This window comes from Ahaetulla prasina, chromosome 17 (genome assembly GCF_028640845.1).
Source record: "Ahaetulla prasina isolate Xishuangbanna chromosome 17, ASM2864084v1, whole genome shotgun sequence".
Classification (NCBI taxonomy): Eukaryota; Metazoa; Chordata; class Lepidosauria; order Squamata; family Colubridae; genus Ahaetulla; species Ahaetulla prasina.
Window position 1 is genome coordinate 13,948,305 of NC_080555.1, and position 20,955 is coordinate 13,969,259.

At 48.1% G+C, this 20,955-nt stretch overlaps 1 protein-coding gene across 4 annotated transcripts in view; it reads left to right on the forward strand.

The window, feature by feature from the left end:
- The window catches only part of PC (pyruvate carboxylase), a 146,284-nt gene extending 132,660 nt beyond the window's left edge, over positions 1 to 13,624 (forward strand). For all 4 annotated transcript variants that reach the window (XM_058160809.1, XM_058160810.1, XM_058160807.1 and 1 more), the window contains 9 exons: positions 4,644 to 4,865; positions 6,739 to 6,895; positions 7,292 to 7,532; positions 7,840 to 8,089; positions 9,623 to 9,867; positions 10,340 to 10,519; positions 10,914 to 11,159; positions 12,068 to 12,208; positions 12,553 to 13,624. In XM_058160809.1, coding sequence (XP_058016792.1) covers positions 4,644 to 4,865; positions 6,739 to 6,895; positions 7,292 to 7,532; positions 7,840 to 8,089; positions 9,623 to 9,867; positions 10,340 to 10,519; positions 10,914 to 11,159; positions 12,068 to 12,208; positions 12,553 to 12,801 — 1,931 coding nt within the window. In that variant the 3' untranslated portion in view covers positions 12,802 to 13,624. The remainder of the gene's footprint in view (positions 1 to 4,643; positions 4,866 to 6,738; positions 6,896 to 7,291; positions 7,533 to 7,839; positions 8,090 to 9,622; positions 9,868 to 10,339; positions 10,520 to 10,913; positions 11,160 to 12,067; positions 12,209 to 12,552) is intronic.
- Positions 13,625 to 20,955: the final 7,331 nt, after the last annotated feature.

The following is a 20,955-nucleotide window of genomic DNA, read 5'->3' on the forward strand; positions in this document are numbered from 1 at the left end:
CCATCCAGCCACCTCGTTCTCTGTTCGTCCCCTTCTTCTTTTGCCCTCAATCGTTCCCAGCATTACGCTCTTTTCCAGGGAGTCCTTCCTTCTCATTAGGTGGCCAAAATATTTCAATTTTATCTTCAGGATCTGACCTTCTAAAGAGCAGTCAGGGTTGATCTCCTCTAGGACTGACTGGTTTGATTGCCTTGCAGTCCAAGGGAGTCGCAGGAGTCTTCTCCAGCACCATGGTTCAAAGACTTCAATTCTTTTGACGCTCAGCCTTCCTCATAGTCCAACTTTCACAGCCAAACATTGCAACTGGGAAAACCATAGTCTTGACTATACACACTTTTGTTGGCAGGGTGATGTCTCTGCTTTTTAGTACGCTGTCTAGATTTGCCATAGCTTTCCTCCCCAGGAGCAAGCGTCTTTTAATTTCTTGGCTGCAGTCCCCATCTGCGGTGATCTTGGAGCCCAGGAAAATAAAATCTGTTACTACCTCCATTTCTTCCCCATCTATTTGCCAGGAATTGAGAGGGCCGAATGCCATGATCTTAGTTTTTTAAATGTTGAGTTTCAAGCCAACTTTTGCACTCTCCTTCTTTACCTGCATCAAGAGGCTCTTTAGTTCCTCTTCATTTTCTGCCATTAGAGTAGTATCATCTGCATATCTGAACTGGTTGATATTTCTCTTAATTCCAACTTTTGATTCATCTAGCCCGCCTTTCTCATGATGTGCTCTGTATATAAGTTAAATAGGCAGGGCGACAGTATACAGCCCTGCCGGACTCCTTTCCCAATTTTGAACCAAACAGTGGTTCCATGTCCAGTTCTCACTGTTGCTTCTTGACCCGCATACAGGTTTCTCAAGAGACAAATAAGATGGTTTAGTACTCCCATCTCTTTATGAACTTGCCACACAATTTGTTGTGATCCACACAATCAAAGGCTTTAGCATAGTCAATGAAGCAGAAGTAGATGTTTTTCTGGAACTCCCTAGCTTTCTCCATGATCCAGCGTATGTTGGCAATTTGATCTCTAGTTCCTCTGCCTCTTCGAAATCCTGCCTGCATTTCTGGTAGTTCTCGATCCACATACTGCTGGAGCCTAGCTTGTAGGATTTTAAGCATAACTTTACTAGTATGTGAAATGAGTGCGATGGTGCAATAGTTTGAACATTCTTTGGCATTGCCTTTCTTTGAAATTGGAATGTAAACGGACCTTTTCCAATCCTGTGGCCACTGTTGAGTTTTCCAAATTTGCTGGCAAATTGAGTGTAACACTTTTACTGCATCGTCTTTTAAGATTTTGAATAGCTCAGCTAGAATACTGTCACTTCCACTAGCTTTGTTGTTGCTCAGATTTCCTAAGGCCCATTTGACTTCACATTCCAGGATGCCTGGCTCGAGGTCAGTAGCCACCCCATCGTGGTTATCAGGGAGGTTAAGCTCATTCTTATATGGTTCTTCTGTGTAATTTTGCTACCTCTTCTTAATCTTTTCTGTCTCTGTTAGGTCCCTGCCACTTTGGTCCTTTATCATGCCCATCTTTGCATGAAACATTTCCTTCATATCTCCAATTTTCTTGAAGAGATCTCTGGTCCTCCCTATTCTATTGTTTTCTTCTATTTCTTTGCACTGTTCATTTAAGAAGTCATTCTTATCTTTTCTTGCTATTCTCTGGAATTCTGCATTCAGCTGGGTGTATCTTTCTCTTTCTCCCTTGCCTTTTGCTTCCCTTCTTTCCTCAGCTATTTGCAGAGCTTCCTCAGACAGCCATTTTGCTTTCTTGCCTTTCCTTTTCTTTGGGATGGTTTTAGTTGCTACCTCTTGTACAATGTTGTGAACCTCCGTCCATAGTTCTTCAGGCACTCTGTCTATCAGATCTAATTCCTTAAATCTATTTGTCACCTATTGTATATTCATCAGGATTATGATTTGGTTCATACCTGAATGGCCTGTGGCTTTTCCTTACTTTCTTCAATTTAAGCCTAAATTTTGCAAGGAGAAGCTCATGATCTGAGCCACAGTCAGCTGCTAGTCTTGTTTTTACTGACTGTGTAGAGCTTCTCCATCTGTGGCTGCAGAGCACATAGTCAATCTAATTTCTGTGTTGACCGTCTGGTGATGTTCATGTGTTAGTACACAGTTTTACATTATACTATTATATAATATATATATTATTTAATTATATATTATATTATGTATTGTATTGTATTAATATGTGATATGATACTATATTATAAGATATGATATGATATTATTATGTGTAGTACACAGCATTACAGGTTAATAAAAAAAATTATATATTTTTTTTCTGCAATAGGAATTTCCTGATTTTGCTTTCATGGTTTTTGCAGGGAGGATAATTTCCTCCCTTGTCCTTCTGGATCACATGCAGACGAACAGTTCCCCTCCCCCCCCCCACTGGTTGGCTGAATCAATCATTCTGGACCCAAAGGGGAAAAAAATCCAAGTAGCTGATCTAGTCTGTACTTGCCAGATGTCTGGTCCTTCTTACAACCGAGTCAGGATGACAATAAAGAGGTCCAGGGAGAGGATAGGAGGTTGAGATGCCTGTGTTACAGAATAGTAATCAAAAAAGTGGCCTTTTAGGAGATTGCTAGATCGATTGACAGATTGATATATAAAAAAAAACCACATGTCGGGAAGTGGGAACTTGTAAACAGATCACTTCAGGCAACACCTCTCCTGTTTCCCACTGATCTGTCTTTTTTAATTGTTTCCTTTGTTTGTGTGGAAGACTGGTATTTAGCAATAGCCATAGCCCTTAGACTTATATACTGCTTCATAGTGCTTTTACAGCCCTCTCTAAGTGGTTTACAGAGTCAGCATATTGCCCCCAACAGTCTTTCCATTTACTTGGAAAGCATTAATTTCCTAGGAGATGGAAGTTTGATAGAAGCTTGGTGCTCTCAGAGCTTGGTTGTTTTCTTGCAGAAATTTCATGACCCAGTTGGATAACATCATCAGTGCCCATATTCATACAAAGTCTCCCACCTGCCGCTCCACTTTGCAGAATCCCAGTGCTGGGTCTCTCTTGCGGGCAAGGGCAGAGCAGATCCCTACTCCCAACCAGCCTCTTCACAAAACACTTAAGCTTCCTGGAGATCCCATTCAGCAGCTCAAGTGCTTTAGGCTAGGGATGGGATGGCAATGACATCTTGAGGATACTGTAGATCAGTTCAAACATTTAGAAAAGATCTTTCTGAGTTTGGGAAGTTACCACATTTTTCGGACTATAAGACGCACCGGTGTATAAGACGCACCAAGATTTCGAAGAGGTAAGCAAGGAAAAAAAACGTTTTTGCTCTCCCCAGCCCCCAGAAGCACTCTGCAAGTCTCCCAAAACCTCTGTCACCCTGTTTTTTGCGAAAAATGGGCCCATTTTTTTGCAAAAACAGGACATGTGGGGCAGGGCTTCGGGAGGCCAGAAATGGCTGTATTCGGTGTATAAGATGCACCAATATTTCCACCTTATACTCCGAAAAGTACGGTCCGTGTTATTCCAGTGAGACACAGGCAAAGGAAAAATAAGTTCGAGACAGGTGGCAGTTCAAAAGGAGGTTTCTCCTTATTGGCCCAGTAATAACAGTGGCAACAGCACAGATTTCTCAGGGGTTGTGAGTTAGTGAGTTTTTATGTTTCTGGGTTGTTTGCTATTAGTGTGTTGATATCTATATGAAAATGTGTTTCTTCTGTGTTCTTTAGACTGGATATAGTATTTTAGTTGTCATTGTGAGATTGTCTTTTGTGGCAAGTGGAGTCATGACTGGCCCTAAAGGAAACAGGGAAATCCTAAGTGTTTTGTTTTCCTAATTTGACCTCAGCCTGCACAGTCAATTTCAGTCCTTGGTCTATTCCGTTTGGATATATTCTATCCTATTTGGATATGGCTTTAGCCAAATCTGGTTTTACAATGTGTGCATTATTTTATGAGTGAAACTTAGTTTCCTTAAACTTTGCCTGCAGGCTGTTTTAGTGGAGGAAAGACTGGGGCTGCTTTCCGCCTTTCTTAAGGTGATTTTTCTCCTCTTCCCCTTTAGGGGAAATATTTTATTCTGCTTCTTTTCTTGTTCTGGGGAGGGGGCCCTTCCAGTGGTGGGATTCAGCCCGTCCACACCACATCGGGAGAACCGGTTGTTAACTGTCTGAGCAGTTTGGCAAACTGGTTGTTGGAAGAAATCATTAGGGCAGAGAACCGGTTGTTAAATTACTTGAATCCCACCACTGGGCCCTTCTGCATGAGGATGAGCCCTTCTCAGCCCACCAACCAAGCAAGAGGGTTGGTTAACCTTTAATAAGCCATTTTGCAAATGGCTGCCGATCCTAATTGGAATGGGGGTCACTTCTGCTTGCAGCACAAGGGCATCAGAGGAAGGTCCCTGCAGGGGCAAAAACTGCATTTTCATGAGCCTAAGAGTCTCTCCAGGAGGCCCTGAAGCTAATCATGCTCTGGAATGCTGATGATGTGGACTCGAGTTGCACACCAGCATGAGGAGAGGACTCCGGTTGCCAGTTTTAAAATTCTTCGATAAAATTCTTAGTCCACTGGGCTCCCTGTTCTTGGGAAAGAAGTGAGATTTTCATTACCGCTTTCTGTGCTTTGCATATAATACCATCCTTTTTCTGCAACAGGTCAGCCCCCCACCGGCTTCCGGGATGTCCTTCTCAGCGAGGGCCCCGTGGGTTTCGCCAAGGCCATTCGCCAGCACCAGGGCCTGCTTTTAATGGACACCACGTTCCGAGATGCTCACCAGTCGCTGCTGGCCACTCGTGTTCGCACCCACGACCTGAAGAAGATCGCCCCCTTCGTAGCTCATAACTTCAGTAGGCTCTTCAGCATCGAGAACTGGGGAGGTGAGAGAACGGCTGGGGTCCCCAGGCCCCCCCAGGTAGTCTGAGAGCTCCTGTGAGGAAGCTTGTGAGAAAGTTCCTGGCTTCTAGGTTGATGGCCGGCTGAGATGGGGCTGCCCACGTGAGCTCTGAGTGGCCTTTTGCAACCAAGAGCTCACGATGAAGCTAGCAACTCAGGTCGGAAATAAATGGACAGGTTTATCCTGCCTGCAAATAATCACCACAGACAAGTAATAGAACTGTGAGCCTAAAGGAAGAGATAGCAAGCTTAGTATTATAAATGGTCAAAAACAGCAAATCAGAAGAGTAAATAAAGCAACGATATTACCCAAAGAGCTTAAGAATGGCATAAAATGGATATTTTAATGTTAAGCAAGGATTTGGCCTTTTGTTCCCTTGCCACTGCCTTCTGACAGGACTATACAAACCTTACGATTCCCAAGCCAAGTCAGCAGAATAAAGGGCCCCATTTTCTCTAATCAAAGCCTGGGAGGGCCGAGTATTGCAGCAGCAGCAGCAGAAAAAATAGATGGTAAAAGCCTCCCTGATTGGTCAATCAAGCAGCAGGAGGCATGGGCTAAACACAGCAGCCAATGATTATGTGTATTGGGGGGGGGGGAGTTCTGTGGTGCCAGACCCACCAGGGAGTAATTTAGCAGAGAGGCAGTCCCTAGTCCTGAGCTACAGGTGTTCTCTACTATTAGAATGTATTTGCATGACCATTTTCCTGATAGTACTTAATTCCTCAGCCAGCAACTGTCAGGTAGAAAAGGGGAGGGTGCAGAGCAGGGACAAAATGCAATGTCAGACCTTTTGCCTGCTACCAAGTGCCTGGAGCTGGTTTTGGAAAAAGGAGAATCGCCACAACTTAATTCCCTCACTTCCAACCCCTGAAGGGCTACCCCAGATGGTTATTTTCTCAACAAGCTTCCCTAAAATGGGTAGCTTGGAGACCAAATAAAACTTGTTTCTTGAGGAGTCATCCCTCAACGATGCATCACTACCAGGGGAATCCTACCACACATCATCTTGGGATAGTTTTCGTACAATCATAAGCACCGTGGATCTTTTAAGTGACCCCACTTACAACTTTGAGGATCCTCTCCAGCTCCTCAGGACCAGTAGGTTTAACTCTTCTCGGATGACCAAGCAGCTAACCCCATGGGATGTTTACAGTTAGGCCTAACTTGGAGCAGATCTCTTCTGAACAACAGATGGCCCCTTTGTCCAGGAGAGACTGGGTCACCTTGAGCAAGCTGCCAGCTATTGGCAGATGGAAATGTTGCCCTTTTTGCAGTAAAATTCCTACTTATATAATGACCCACATGTGGTCCCTTCATTAAATCTGCATCTTCACTCTGTTGCGTGTTCACCTCAAACTCAGATTGTCTTCATCCAGATCCTTTCCAGATGGATTGGATTCTTTTCCTAGATCTGTGATATATCTGAAAGACTTGAGGAGAGGCTGTTTTGAAATGAGTGGGCTGCAGATCTGCCTACTGTGTTGACCCTTGAATTTGGCCATAAGTTCGGCTCCCGCAGGCCTGAGGCTCTGTGGCATATAGAACAAGTGGAATTAAGGGCCTTATGCAGGGATGTTGCTGTGAAGAGGCAATGCTGGTGGACAAGAGAGTTGAACTTTGCTCCATGGCTCCACCTGAGGCCAGAGCCAGACCACTTGATCAGTCATTAGACTTGCTGCTGTGCCAGTTGAGAAACTTTTGGGTTTTGGAGTTGCTATAAAAAAACAGGCTCTGTGTTCTCTTATGTATTTTTCTTTCTGACAATCAAGGGAGCTGGGAGGGAGCTCCCAAGGAACCCAACTCTAGGATTACAGACAAGACCTCTTGCTGATCCTCCTCTCCCTCTCTTCCAGGTGCCACCTTTGATGTTGCCATGCGCTTCCTGTACGAGTGCCCCTGGCAACGGCTGCAGGAGCTGCGCGAGCTCATCCCCAACGTCCCATTCCAGATGCTGCTGAGGGGGGCGAATGCAGTGGGCTACACCAATTACCCAGATAACTCTGTCTTCAAGTAAGTGATGTATGGCTTCACCTGGGCTGTTTCCAGGTGCTTGAACAAAGGGATGCCCCGCTTGCCTTCTGGTCTTCATGTTTTTCTCAGAATCGGTCCTGCCTTTCGGAGGTTTATTTTGGCAGTTATACATTTTATGCTCAAAAAGTTCAGCTTTTCTTTTTGCTTGTTTAAATCCTTTATGTTCCTTTCGTCCCTCCTGGACGTTCAGTCACCTTGGAGGAAAAGCCCAATTGTGGCTTTCCACATTAATCAGACATCCTTGCTAAACTTTATCTGCCTTTGGATAGCCTGCTCCCTCCCTCCCTTCCGGGCAGGCCGTGAAGTAGAGCCTGGGTTTGGCGCAGGGGTGGCTGGCCGGCCTTGGCTCAGGACTCCTCTCCGTCCCCATTGCAGGTTCTGCCAGATGGCCAAAGAAAATGGGATGGACATCTTCCGCGTCTTTGACTCCCTCAATTACCTCCCTAACATGCTGCTGGGGATGGAGGCAGCCGGGCAGGCCGGGGGCGTGGTGGAGGCCGCCATCTCCTACACGGGTGATGTGGCTGACCCCAGCCGGACCAAGTACACCTTGGATTACTACGTTAGCCTTGCGGAGGAGCTGGTCAAAGCTGGGACTCACATCTTGGCCATCAAGGTAGGCAGGGAAGGAGGACGGGGAAGACTTTGCCTCCATAATTCCACTTTCCCCTGCCCCGGGGGGAGGGGGGCGGACACCCGTTTCCATTCTTCCTCATGGCATTCCATCCGGGAGGTTTCCTGGGACCTGGAGAGTCCGAAGGAGCCGGTTATCCTCCTCCTCCTCCTGGCCTGGCTCCAGAAGGGAAGCCGATGCCCACCCCTCGACTTCAGGGGATCCATCTCATCTGCAGCTGCACCTCCTCCCTCCATTCCTCCTGCTCTTCCTCCTCCTCGCCTGCAGCCTTTGCCCTTTTCTCTTGCAGGATATGGCTGGAGTCTTGAAGCCGCAGGCCTCCTCCATGCTTGTGGGGGTGCTGCGCAAGCACTTCCCCGACGTCCCGCTTCACATTCACACCCACGACACTTCGGGTGCCGGCGTGGCTTCCATGTTGGCTTGTGCTGCTGCCGGGGCTGACATTGTTGACGTTGCGGTGGATGCCATGTCGGGCATGACTTCTCAACCGAGCATGGGCGCCATGGTGGCTTGTACCCGTGGCACCGAGCACGACACAGGTCTGAAGCAGGAGCAGAAGGGGTTCTCGTCTGCCCCACAAAGGGCAGGGCAGGGCTGGCCAGTCTGCAGCCAGGATTTGGCCCCCTCCCATCTGGCCTGGGGGTTGCAGCAGGAGAATGAATGCCAGGCCCTTGAGCTGCTTTAAGCAATTATAACATCATAATTCGACAAAGAAATTAAAAAATCTATATATTTAAGGAATTGCGGCCAGTCAGTCCAAGTCAACCCACAGCAACTTACACCAACCTTTCAAATTAGAATTATAGAAGAGCACACAAAAACAGAAGCAGAAAGAAGTGGGGGGGTGTACGTGTGAAACAATTGACCTCTGGCTAGGGCCAGGGAATTCCAGCCAGGGCTGTTCCTGCCCTCGGAAGGCTCAGGGACCAGCCAGACGTGACTTTTTTTTTTTTAATTTGAATTTATATCCCGCCCTTCTCCGAAGACTCAGGGCGGCTTACACTGTGTTAAGCAATAGTCTTCATCCATTTGTATATTATATACAAAGTCAACTTTTATTGCCCCCCCAACAATCTGGGTCCTCATTTTACCTACCTTATAAAGGATGGAAGGCTGAGTCAACCTTGGGCCTGGTGGGACTAGAACCTGCAGTAATTGCAAGCAGCTGCTGTTAATAACAGACAGACTTAGTCTGCTGAGCCACCAGAGGCTCTCCAGCCTGCCAGCCCTTGATGCCTGAGAAGGGAGTGGAAAAGAAGCCATAGGAAGACATCTGGCTTTCTATTAAGGCTATACTAATAAGATTGGGGGCGGGGGGACCCTCCCGCCTCTAGGATTCTCTTGTGGAGCCGCTCTTCTCCATGCCTGTCTGGCACAAGGAGTTTCCTTGTGCCAGACAGGTGGCCTTCTGGGCAACCTGAAGTCCTCAGTCCTGGTAGCTTTATTCCTCGTACTTGTTTACTTCCAGAGGAACGTTATTTCTTCCCGGAGGACCTTTGTGGCTGTTTGCTGAACTGCCTGGATGTCTTCCGGACCTTTGGCAAACTGGGCTCCCCTTGGGGAATCAGGAGTCTCCCCAGACATCGGATCAGAGCTCTTTCCCTGTGAGGCGGGTTGAGCAGAGAGAGCAAGGGACTAGCCCAGGGTCCCCAGGGCAATTCAGGATGGGGTTCTGCAGCTGGGTCAGTCCGGCACTTGTCCCAGAGCAAGGCACCAGCCAGGCTGAGACCACCGGCCCCTGGCGCCCGCTGGCAGGGAGGACAGGAAGGGAGCAGGTGAGTGACCTTTTGTCACCAGGGTCCAGCCACCTGCAAGCTCCTTAGAGAAAGGGGAAAGGGGGAATCCTGAAGGTTGTAGTTGCTGCACTGTGTTTCTGAAGACTCAACACTGACTCAGATCTGGCCTTATTCAACCTTGAAAGAAGGTTTATTCATTTGGTTAGCTGGTTGGCTCTGTCTGGAAATGGAGCTGGGCTCAGGTGTGCCCTCCAACAGCATCCCGAGCAGAAAGTGGGTGGCAGGGCTGCCCCCTGCTGTGGGCTGATGGGAAGAATTCCCTCCCTTCCCCCCCAGGCATCCAGATGGAGAAAGTCTTTGACTACAGTGAATACTGGGAGGTGGCTCGGGGCCTCTATGCGGCTTTCGACTGCACGGCCACCATGAAATCTGGCAACGCGGACGTTTACGAGAATGAGATCCCTGGCGGCCAGTACACCAACCTGCACTTCCAGGCCCACAGCATGGGGTTGGGCCACAAGTTCAAGGAGGTGAAGAAAGCCTATGTGGAGGCCAACAAGCTGCTTGGCGACCTCATCAAGGTCAGTCTTCCCACCCCAGTCCTCTCCCCTCCCAGGAGGGCAGGGTGGACCTTGGGTGGGCAAAGAAACTCTCAAAAAGTTTCCAGGTCTTTGCATAATTATCTGTTTAGCCAGCAGCATCACCGGCTGAGATTTGCCAAGGGCTCCAGGCCTTCTCAAGGGTTGCTGGTCTCGAGTTCAAAGGTCCTCAAGGCCACAGGCGGCTCAGACAAATGTTCTTGAGAAAGGGGTTTTCATGGCCAAAGCACATTCTTACGTAAAGCCAAAGCCCGGCCTGATTTTTCTGAGCACACAATTTGTTCCAGGAAAAGGCAGTGGCAGCTGTGACCGTTGGATTCTCTACCTCCAGCCTGGCCCTTGACCGGATGGCCTCACCCTGCCCGCTGAAGGTTCCCTTGCCCTGGTCTGGCTTTGTGCCTCAATGGCTGTTGGCTTCTCCTCTGAGTGTGTTCTCCCTTGCTGCCCTGTGCAGGTGACACCCTCTTCGAAGATTGTGGGGGACCTGGCTCAGTTCATGGTCCAGAACAACCTGACGCGGGAAGATGTGGAACTTCAGGCCGACGAGCTCTCCTTCCCCCAGTCCGTGGTGGAGTTCCTGCAAGGCTACATCGGCATCCCCTACGGGGGCTTCCCAGAGCCCTTCCGCTCCAAGGTAGGAAGGAGGGCCTGCCTCGCCCCCAAGGAGCCCAGAGAAATTGTGGGGAGGGAAGTAAACCCACAGCCTTCTTGTCTTAACTTCATACCGAGGATTTGGTATGAGGGAGGGTCTGTTCTTTGCATTTTGGGGTGCTTGCCCATCAGAGACCCCCATTCTTGGAGAGAAAAGCTGCTACAGGGCCTTCTGGCATGGCTGAAACCTAAGCCATGAAACCTAAGAAAACCTTATCCTTCCCCCCCCCCCAACAACTCGATTCCTGCTTTGGGGGAGTTGAGTGGCAGGCCGGGCGAGTCAGAAGGACGAGGAAGAGATTATGGCAACTTTGCCCTTCCTTGGATAGGGCTGTTTCTGTGGGGCTTCCACCCCAAAGCCTATTGTCCTTTCCTAGGTACTGAAAGATCTGCCCCGCGTGGAGGGCCGCCCTGGGGCCTCCCTGCCTCCTCTGGACTTCACAAAATTGGAGCAGGAATTGTGCGAAAAGCATGAAGAGATCACCCCAGAAGACGTCCTGTCTGCTGCCATGTACCCCAAGGTCTTCAGTGACTTCAAGGACTTCACAGCCTCCTTTGGGCCTGTCGAATGTCTCAATACTCGGCTCTTCCTGGAGGGGCCCAAGATAGCCGAGGAGTTTGAGGTGAGATCCAGAGCGCAGGAAGCATCAAAAGTTTGGTCAAAAGGCCAGGAGATGGACCCTCCGGGAGATTTTGAGCAAAGGTGATGAAGGGGGCAGACCAGTCAGTGCAGGGTTACTCTGCCCTAGAAGGAACACCAAAGGTGGCCTTTTATTCCTTCCTTCATTAAATGCATACAACCCTCACTGCCCCATCTCACCCATGCGACTCATGCCCCACAGATCCAGGTCTGGCCTCCTTACGTGGAGGTGGAGCCCAAACTTGCTCCTGGTTGTGCGCTGCTCACTGTCGTGTGGTGCCTCCATCCTTACCTTTTTTCCTGGAGTTGCTCATGCAACCCGTTTCCTTATTGCGTACACTTTAAAAAAATCGAAAAAGATTGAAACCTCTTCAGTGATAGGATTATAAATGTAGATAATAAGTGACAGCCCTTGAAACAGCAGGGGGAGATCTAGGAGGAAATCCACTTTTTCAAAGCTCTCTAATACCACAGTTGAGGATAAAGTAGAAATAAACAAGTGGTGAGGTTACAGAAGGCGACGCAGAAGCTGCAGCAGGGCCAGGTGACTCCATCGGACAGATTGCAAGGGCAACCAGAGGATGGGAAAGAAGCAGAGCCTTTGCAGAGCCCCAGCCTGTCATGGGAAGCGGCATTGAATCACCCCACAGCCCCAGATTGCCAAGGAGTCTTCCCATTGGTTAACCCCAGGAGCACAGCGGAGGGGCTCTTGGGAGGCCCTGGGGGCCAGAGAGCTTGGTGGTTTCCTTGCAGGCGTTTCATCACCCAAACTAGGCAGCAGCAGTCCCTTGCACGAAACCCGGTCACCCGGGACCATAGTGGTGCTGCCTTTGAGTGAGGAGCTGCAAAGGACCCACCTCCCGCTCTCTTCCCTCCGCGGTGCCCTCGCAGGTGGAGCTGGAACGGGGGAAGACGCTGCACATCAAGGCCTTGGCCTTGGGAGACCTCAACCGGGCAGGCCAGAGGGAAGTCTTCTTTGAACTGAATGGGCAGCTGCGCTCCATCCTGGTCAAGGATGCCAAGGCCATGAAGGTAACGAAAGAGGCAGGTGGAGAAGCAGGGCAGGGTTGGAGCCTTAACGAATTCAATCCCGGTAGATAGGATTTTGCTCTGCAGAGTTCCATTTCAGTCTTCTTTAAAATTGGTGGCATTTAAAATGTAGCTTTTATTCATAAATGTTATTTAGGTTAATTATTAATGCCACTAGCCACAACATGTTCTACTATCGTCACCCAATTAAACGTCTAATTTCCAATAAGGCCCCCTCCCTCCCCTGTCTCCTCCAGCCCCCTGGCACTCTGTCTTGGGCAGGAAGCAATGGAAGGAAGCCACGGCTGCCCTCCCTCCACCCCACACACTTAATCTTGCCTTGCCAGGAGATGCACTTCCACCCCAAAGCCCTGAAGGATGTCAAAGGCCAAGTGGGAGCTCCCATGCCTGGGAAAGTCATCGACGTCAAAGTGAAGGAAGGCGGGCAGGTTGAGAAGGGACAACCGCTCTGCGTCTTGAGTGCCATGAAGATGGAGACCGTGGTCAACTCGCCCACGACAGGCACGATCAAGAAAATTTATGTCAAGCCTGAGATGAGCTTGGAAGGGGATGACCTGATCCTGGAGATTGAGTAGCCATCTCATCCCAGGGACCCTGTGGCTTCTTCTGAGGAACCCCTAGGGCTGCTGAGAGGCCCTCAAAGCAAGTTTCCCAGCTTTCATCACTGGACCTCCCTTTCCCTTCCCTCCAGTCCTCTAGGGAAGGAGCAGGGCTGGGCTTCAGGAGGGCAGGGGACTCATTGCTCACCCACCCACCCACCCACCCACCCCCGAGCATGGTGGCCCTCATTGTTGCCTTCCTGCTTCTGGCAGAGAGAAAAGGACCCATGTGGCCATGTGCACATAAGCCCCCCCCCCACACACACACACCCATCTCTCTTCCACCCCTTTTCCTGGAGGCTGTGAGCCTGTTTGGCAGTAGAAGGGACCACTTCCTGTCCCAGTAGGGGGTGGGTTCCTCCTCCAAGCTACCGCTTCTGCCTCCCTCCTTTCTCCTTCCTCTGTGGAGGATAATTTTTGCCCCAATATCAGCCTTTTTGCCCAGAGGTCCCTCCCTGCTCCCTCCGTTCATCCATCTGCCTCATCCCTTCCATTTCAGTTGCCAAATTGAGGAAGGCTGGCCAAGCCCAGGTAGGATTCAACCCTGGGCTGCCGCTTTGTGATGTAAAAGCCAGCTAAGCCGAGTTTCCGGGCTGCTTTGGAGGGGGTGGAGGGGCTGCCATCCCCCCTTCCACCACTGGAGGAGGCAGCACAACTAAATCATGACTTTCCTGTTGCCAGTTATTGGACCAATCATCTGGGCTGGGCCTGAGAATCGTGGATGGACACTTGGGTAAAACAAGGGAAGGGCAAAACTTTTCATGGAAGCCCTTGAAAGAAATGAAATGAAATGCGATGGCTCTGTGTGTTTCTATGCATTCCTTGACGTGGGTTCCCTCTGCTACTTCAGCCTTGGCTAACTTATATAAGAGCTTCCTTTTATAAACTCTGTCAGAAGAACAGCAGGAAATTGCCCAGCAGGAAAGATTAGGAACAGGACTAGGAGGCCCTGGCTTAACCTCCATTTGTTCGGCAACTGTTCAGAATTACAAGGGCGCTGAACAAGGAGCCATCCGACTGGCATAGCAGAAACAAAGCAGACCGTGGTTCGCTTTGGCCATCTGGGTGTCCACTGTAGGCCAGGAGGGATGGCTAGGGAGGGAGGAGGCTGTGGGGCTTGGCCCTCAGAGATGCTCAGTAGTTGGGGGAGGGGGGGCGTTGTAAAATATGTATTTAAAATTTATTTTCAATGCTTGAGCTCTGCCGGGTTTAGAAACTCTCTCCCATCTATCCCCCCCCTTTTTTTCCCCCCCTCCTTGAGGGCATCTTCCTGTTTCAGCTGAGCCAGCACCAAGCAACTGCAGGGCAAGTCATTTGCTGGGCTGGTAGTCTCAGAGAAGGCCACTCTTTTTTTCGGTGTCATGCAAGGACAGACGCAGGGCTGCTGCTACTGCGAGTGCCGGTCAGGACGGGGCAACGATCACAGACGGGAGGAAGGGAGGGAGATCCTGGGCCGGCTGAAGAATCCATGGGCAAGGATCACACTAGATTCCCCAAACGGGATCCCTCAGAGTTCCAGTAGCATTTTGTTCAGTGGCCAAAATCACGGGTGCCGCTGCCAAGCCAGGCTCCCCACCACCACCACCACCTCCTGTTTTTATGCCTTTTTGTTTCCTATGTAAATGCAGAACTGGGCCTTTCTTCCTGGTTCATTTTGTCCATTTGGCCTCCAGTTCAGGCCTGCCCAGATCTTTCTGAATCTTCTCTTTCTCGCCTAGAATACCAGCCATCTCTTCCAGCTCTGTGTCACCTGCAAGCTGGATAAATGCCTCATGCAAGTCATAGGTAAAGTGTGGGAGAGCCCAGCCCAGGACAAGGTCCTCTGCAGCCCACTTGAGAGCTTTGCTCTAGTCTGCCTTTTGCCATTTTATTAAGGAGCACAGGAGAGCTCTGCTGAGCAGGAGGTTCTTCTAAACTAGGATCTTTACTGAAAAAAATGGTAAGGTTGGTGATCTGCAATCAACCCATGCTGGATTCTTGTCACAGATTTCTCCTATCGGAGTGCTGACGAACAAGCTGTCAAATATGGCTTGAGGGTTTTGTACAGGATAGGTACAAAGCCCTTTGTTGTCTCCTGCTGTTTTTTGAAGATAAGCTCCTCCAGGACTTCTCAAAGATAATGTTCTATGATCACCCCTGCTGGTTCCTTCAGAATCCTGAGATGTAACCCATCTGGCCCTGGAGATCCCCTCTCTCTACCTGAGTCGCTGCTCCCTCCTTCCCCAGGGGCAGAGGATGTCCTCCTGACACAAATGTGTAAAATAGGAGCTCTGCATTCTTACAATTTTCTCCTTGCAAAGTTCTATAACCTCTTTGCCCCCTCCATTTTCCCCCTTCTAATGAGCCGCCAAACGTTTGTTGTTGTTTCTGATGTTATTGCAAGTCTTAGCGCATTTCAGCTGCAGTCTCCCTTCCTGATGTGGGTCCTACAGCTTCTGGAGATGGCCTTGCATTCTTTGGTTCTGCACCCTTCCTCTGTTTCTGCCGAACCTCCCTTTCCCCCTGTTACCTGCACTGTATTGGCCTCTTCAGATTTCTCCTCCTTGCGGCTTCATGCCACTGTAGTGGAATCGCTGGCTGAAGGGGGGGGAGTAAAGGGACATTGTGGGGGGACGAACCCTGAGGTTGAACCCCGAGGCCTGCCATTCCCCAAGGGAAGGCAGGCAGTCTGGCCAGATTCTTGCAACAGTAAATATCTACTTCGGCCTATTCACGTGTGGTTCAGGCAGGATTTGGAAACCAGTTTTCTCTACCAATGAGGAATGCCGAGTTTAAAAAAAGGGTCCTTTTTTGAGGAAGCCTCCATGACGGGAAAGCTTTTGTGCCATCTGGAACTGGATGTTTGTTTGGAATGTATAAGCAAAGGGTGAATAAGAACCGAGACGAGCATTTTGCCACTCATGAGATTTAGAATTATTCCATTTTTGTTACAGAATTTTCATTTCATGGGCACCAGTGTGTGGGGAGGGATCTCTGGGCTGAGGATCCACTGTGCAGCCATAAATGAGAAGGCAGGGAGCTGCTCTCTTCACATGTATGGGGTGCCCTCTTCTTTTTCGGGTTCTTCTCCAGGTGTGACCACAGGAGGACTCGGGGTGGCCCGGTACTCCTCACAACTTTTTACTCTTACTTTATGGATGTTGAAAGCAGGGAAGGTTGCCAACTCCAAGTAGCACAAATATTTCTACAGACATAAAAGAAATAAAACAAGACTTTGCAGAGCTCTTGCATGGAGGTTGGTCTTTACGCTTTCCAAAATCTTGACCTCCCCACCCCCCCTGCCCTCTACCTCCTTTCCTGCATTTCCATTACATCTGAAGGAAGCCGTATAAGTTGCTGTGTATTTTATGGGCAGTTGGCTGTGCAAACGGCACCCCTCAGAGGTTCCCAGTTTCTCATCCTGGTGCCAATGATGGGGCCACAGCAGCCAAAGGTGGCTAAAGGGCTGGTGGTGTGTGCCAGATGGAGGCAGCCCCGCCTCCACAGAGCAATAATCCTGGGGAAAGGAGCGGGGCTTCAGGGGCAGCACAGGCACCCAGATGGGGGACTTACATCGGGAGCACCCCCTTCTCTTTCCTCCTCTAGGGTTCTAAGGCAACGGGGCTCTTCAATGAAGAGTTTGACCTCTTCCGACCACAGGGAAAAAACAGCTCGGTGGCTTTAGCACCTCTGCCCAGCTGAAAACTGTCAGGGGCACAGGGGAGCTCAGCAGGCAATGGGGGATGAAACCCGGGGGGGGGGGGCAGCCCCACTCACCTTTCTGTTCAGGGTGTCCGCACGGACAATTATACAGGTGGGGTTACATTGGCTGGTGCTCACAAAGGCCCTAATCCCACGCCAGCTTTCTTCCTCCCACACCCATTCCTAAACACACACACCCCCACTGGGCTACCTCCAGCCCACCCAGATTTCAGTTGTGCTAACATCTGGGAGTGACTCCACAAACCCCATCCTAAAAAACGGCATAAAAACCCTTTCCTCACCGGTGATCCCGGAACAATCTGACAGTTCTTGTGATTTGGTCTTTTCTCCCCCGGAGGACACGTGACCTTCACCAGGATGGTTCTGAAGTGGTAAAGTTTCCCATGCATGCTCTGAAATACAGCCAGGAAAATTCCCAGGTGAGCTCCCTCTTGTCCCCCCCCCACATGTCCCTGATTTCCCTTCAGAGGATTGGCAGCAGGTCCTGACCATTTTGAGGGTTGTGCGTGGAGGGACCTGAGGGAGTCTGGGAAAAAGACCCATCGAATCTTTTGAATGTGCACCAGAATGCTCAAAATAACAGGCATAGCAGTGTTTAACTTGTCTTTTAAAAATCCAGTTAGATAAAGAATAGTTTCCTGGAATAAAGAAGCAGGCAGCAGAGTACTTTAAAAAATCCCAACTATTTCTTTATGACAGTAGCAGTTCCAAGGAGGGAAAAGGGGCATTGAGCAAGGAAGATTCTGCTGAAAGGGAGGAAAAGCTTCCGTCCCATGGCCAGTGAGTGAAGCTAGGGAGCGAAGGACACAACTCTTTCCCTGCCACTGAAGAGGAATTCTTTAAAATGATAAAAAGTATTTCGAAGACCAAATTTGTTCAAAAGAGAAACCTTTAGACATTAAAATAGTGCTACTGAAGAGGAAAACTGAAGAGTACGTGTGTGTGTGTGTGTGTGTGTGTGTGTGTGTGTGTGTGTGTGTGTATGGGCGTGCAATAAAAAGCATGAGCAAAATCAGAAAGTGCACCCTTGTAACTTTGCAAGCGAACATGAATAGAAGAAGAAAAACCTGAAACTTTATCCTACCCCTTTCCCCTTACCATCAATTGGACGTGGACCTTTTCTTCAGGTGCCGAGAGGTAGGTGCAGTTGTGCTCCTTGCTCAAGTACCCCACGGCCTGGTGGTACATGACGGTAGCTTGGTAGATAATTGCATCATCTCTCATCTTGTTCCAGAAGCCAAAAATGTCATTGGACTCTGAGAAAGGCCACGGCTGCCGATGTCCAAGGCTCGGCTGTCCCAGGAGAAGGGCCAAAAGGCAACATACCTCAGAGAAAGACACCACCTTTGCCATTGTGGTTGTCGGCATCTGGAGTGCCCGTGGAGGGTGTCACTGCTCTAAGTAGAAGAGCCACTGCTCGAGAGCCTCCTCTCTTGGCTGGGTGACCAATGCTCAATCGAGGGATTATCTCCCAGAGAGGGATGTGTGGCTGCCTCAAGGGCTGGGCCAGAAGAAGGTCAGAAGGAAATGCCTGTTAGGAATCCTTTTCCTGCACAGGAGACGGACCTGGGGCACAATTCTCAATCTTGCCTGAAATTGATTGGAAATTTCTAGGAATTGTGAGTGTGCCTACTAGAAAGTGTAATTGGATGAAGCACAGTGAGATGGATGAGGAGGACTGACTGCAAACCGGATCCTGTGGACACAGGAAGGAAAAACCTGAGGGAAGGAAGGAATTTTGGCAAACGCTTGCCTGGGGCAGAAGGATGTGATGGAAAGGGCATCTTAAGCCCCCCCACCCCCACCCCATCTTCCACCAAATGTGGAAGATATCAAGTCGTAAAATAGGTAGTAATAAGCAAGGGTAGACATAGTTCTAAACAGACAAATACTTACCAAATTTATATTCTACTCCAATTGGAAATAGCCTCAGAAGCTGATAAAAAGGCAATACATAAACTTACACACTGGTATTCAAATGCCATCTCAAGAAGATTAAAATCATATATTTTAATATGATTTAATAGATAAAATTGGTGGGATGATATATCACTACACTAAAGTTGCTTGGGAAAAAACTATAAATTGAGGCATTGCAGGGTGGATTAAAAGTATCCGCATTTGCACAAAATTTGAAGTGAATTGCATTTGTGCACTTTTAGAGAGCATCCCGGTCAACAGGGAAGAACGAACGAAAGCTGTATTAGCTGGAGGGTTTTTTTTATGTTGCCAACCAGTCAAGATGTGAATAATGCTTTGCAAAAGTAAATGGGATTTTTCGGAGGCATGAACTAACTTAAACTCTTATTGGGAGACAAATTTACCAAATGTGGTCCTTCCAAGAAATAGCATATAACTTTCAGAAGGTGGATGATCACAAAAAGGCCTGGATTATCCCTGATTCAATGTGGGCCAGCAGGGGAGCTATAGTGAGGTCAGAAGCAGAAGTAGCAGGGACATTGCGTGGAAGCAATCCCATAATGCTGGGACTGTTGATGAAATTGCCTGTTCTGTAATCAAATGCATATCTTGGCCTTCAAAGCAGGCAGAAAGAGGGTCTGATGGTGGAAGGCGAGGAGAAAAGACAGAACTGCAAAGAGGAAGGAAATGAAGAATAGCAGAAGAAACAGGTGAAGCTTTGAGGCTGTTGGAAATATGAAATGGGAATCTTTTTTTTTTTAGTAAAAAAGTTTTATTTCCATTTTCCAACAACCTATTCAATATACAGTCTCTTATTCAACATTAGTCATTACCTTTCATTTGTTACTTATTCGGACCTGCCCAGCTACCACTTCCTTCCTTAACAAACCTTTCCTCCTCTACTTTCTTCTACTTTCTTCATCCTTCCTCTCCTTCGCTTTTCTACATCCTCTCCTCCTTCCCTACTCTTCTCTTCCACCCTTTCTAACCCTCTCTCTTTCCCCTTTCTTCTTCCTCTCCTTTCCCCCTTTTCTACCTCTCTCTTTCCTACCTACTTTCTTCCTTCACTCTCTCCTCTCCCTTTCCATTCCCTTCTGAAATGGCAGCTGAGCAGCCCTGATTTCATTTCAAATTATTTCTATTTCTTAATTACATATCTTCAATCATTCCTTTACATTGATTCTTCATCTCCCCTCTCCCCTTCCCTCCTCCCCTCCCATCCCCCCGAGACTTCCCAGAACAAAGTACAGGGTATAAGATTAACAATCATAAATTAAAATACAACATAAGTCATAATCCTCTCTCTAAGACCTTAACTCCCCTTCCAGAAACAAAAAAGTACATTCTTCTTCCAGTCCATTATATATCAGTCCATTCCACTCCTAAAATCTTCAGAATCTTCCAATTAAATTAGTATTTCCAATTCATCAATAAAATATGAAATGGGAATTTTATTGATTTGGAATAAATCAGGGTTTAATTAATTGCACCTTACAAGACTTGCTGATGCAGGTTTAAGAAATCCCAGGCGCTCCTCCCCTCATCCCCTTGGGCATTTATCAAGCGGGCCTCTCTCCTCCTGTGATTTGTAGAGAAACTTAGAATGGATAGATGCCCTCAAGGGGTGATCCAACTTCCCTTGAGTTGTCAAAAGCCAAGGTTTCTTAAAAGAAAGTCTCTAATGCTAGAGTAGAAAGATTTAAGCAAGAAAATACTGTATTTTGTTGGATGAACAAGTGGAAAAAAATTGTTTGATCACGGTGGTATTATTTTAATAGCAGATATTCCATTTCTGTACCCACAGGAAGTAGCATTTTTTGATCTCAGATCAGCATCACAGGCTGTGGGGCTATAATGGCCACTTCTGCAGGACAGTGGATGCTCCTAATTAAGGAATCTTTCTGACAACAAGAATTAAATAAATCGGAGGCTTCATCATTACAGTTTATGGACAAATCTTTTCTAGAGCCAAATCTCAAAACAGCTTGAATGGAAATGAATCTCCAACTGAAATTTAAACAGTGCAGATTTCTGTAGGGTTCGTCTTTGTTACACTTCCCAGAAACAGCAATGTGATGCGGCATTTCCCTTTGTCTTCCTCTCCATTTAGATTTAGATTTAGATTTATTAGATTTTTATATCGCCCTTCTCCCGAAGGACTCAGGGTGGTTCACAGCCAGAATAAAACAATAATTATGTACACAATAAAACAATAATTAAAAAACTTATTGAATATCAGGCCAAAATTAAAACCATTTAAAACCATAAAAACCCCATAAAATTTACATCAAAATATTAAAAGCTATTAAAAATTTCTATGCCAGTCCTGCGCGAATAAATAGGTAAGTCTTCAACTCGCGGCGGAAGGTCCAAAGGTCAGGCAGTTGACAGAGTCCTGGGGGAAGTTCATTCCAGAGGGTGGGAGCCCCCACAGAGAAGGCCCTTCCCCTTAATTTCTAGATTAAATTCCTTTTGCTGAGCTTCATCAGTTCTCAGGCCTTGAAGCAT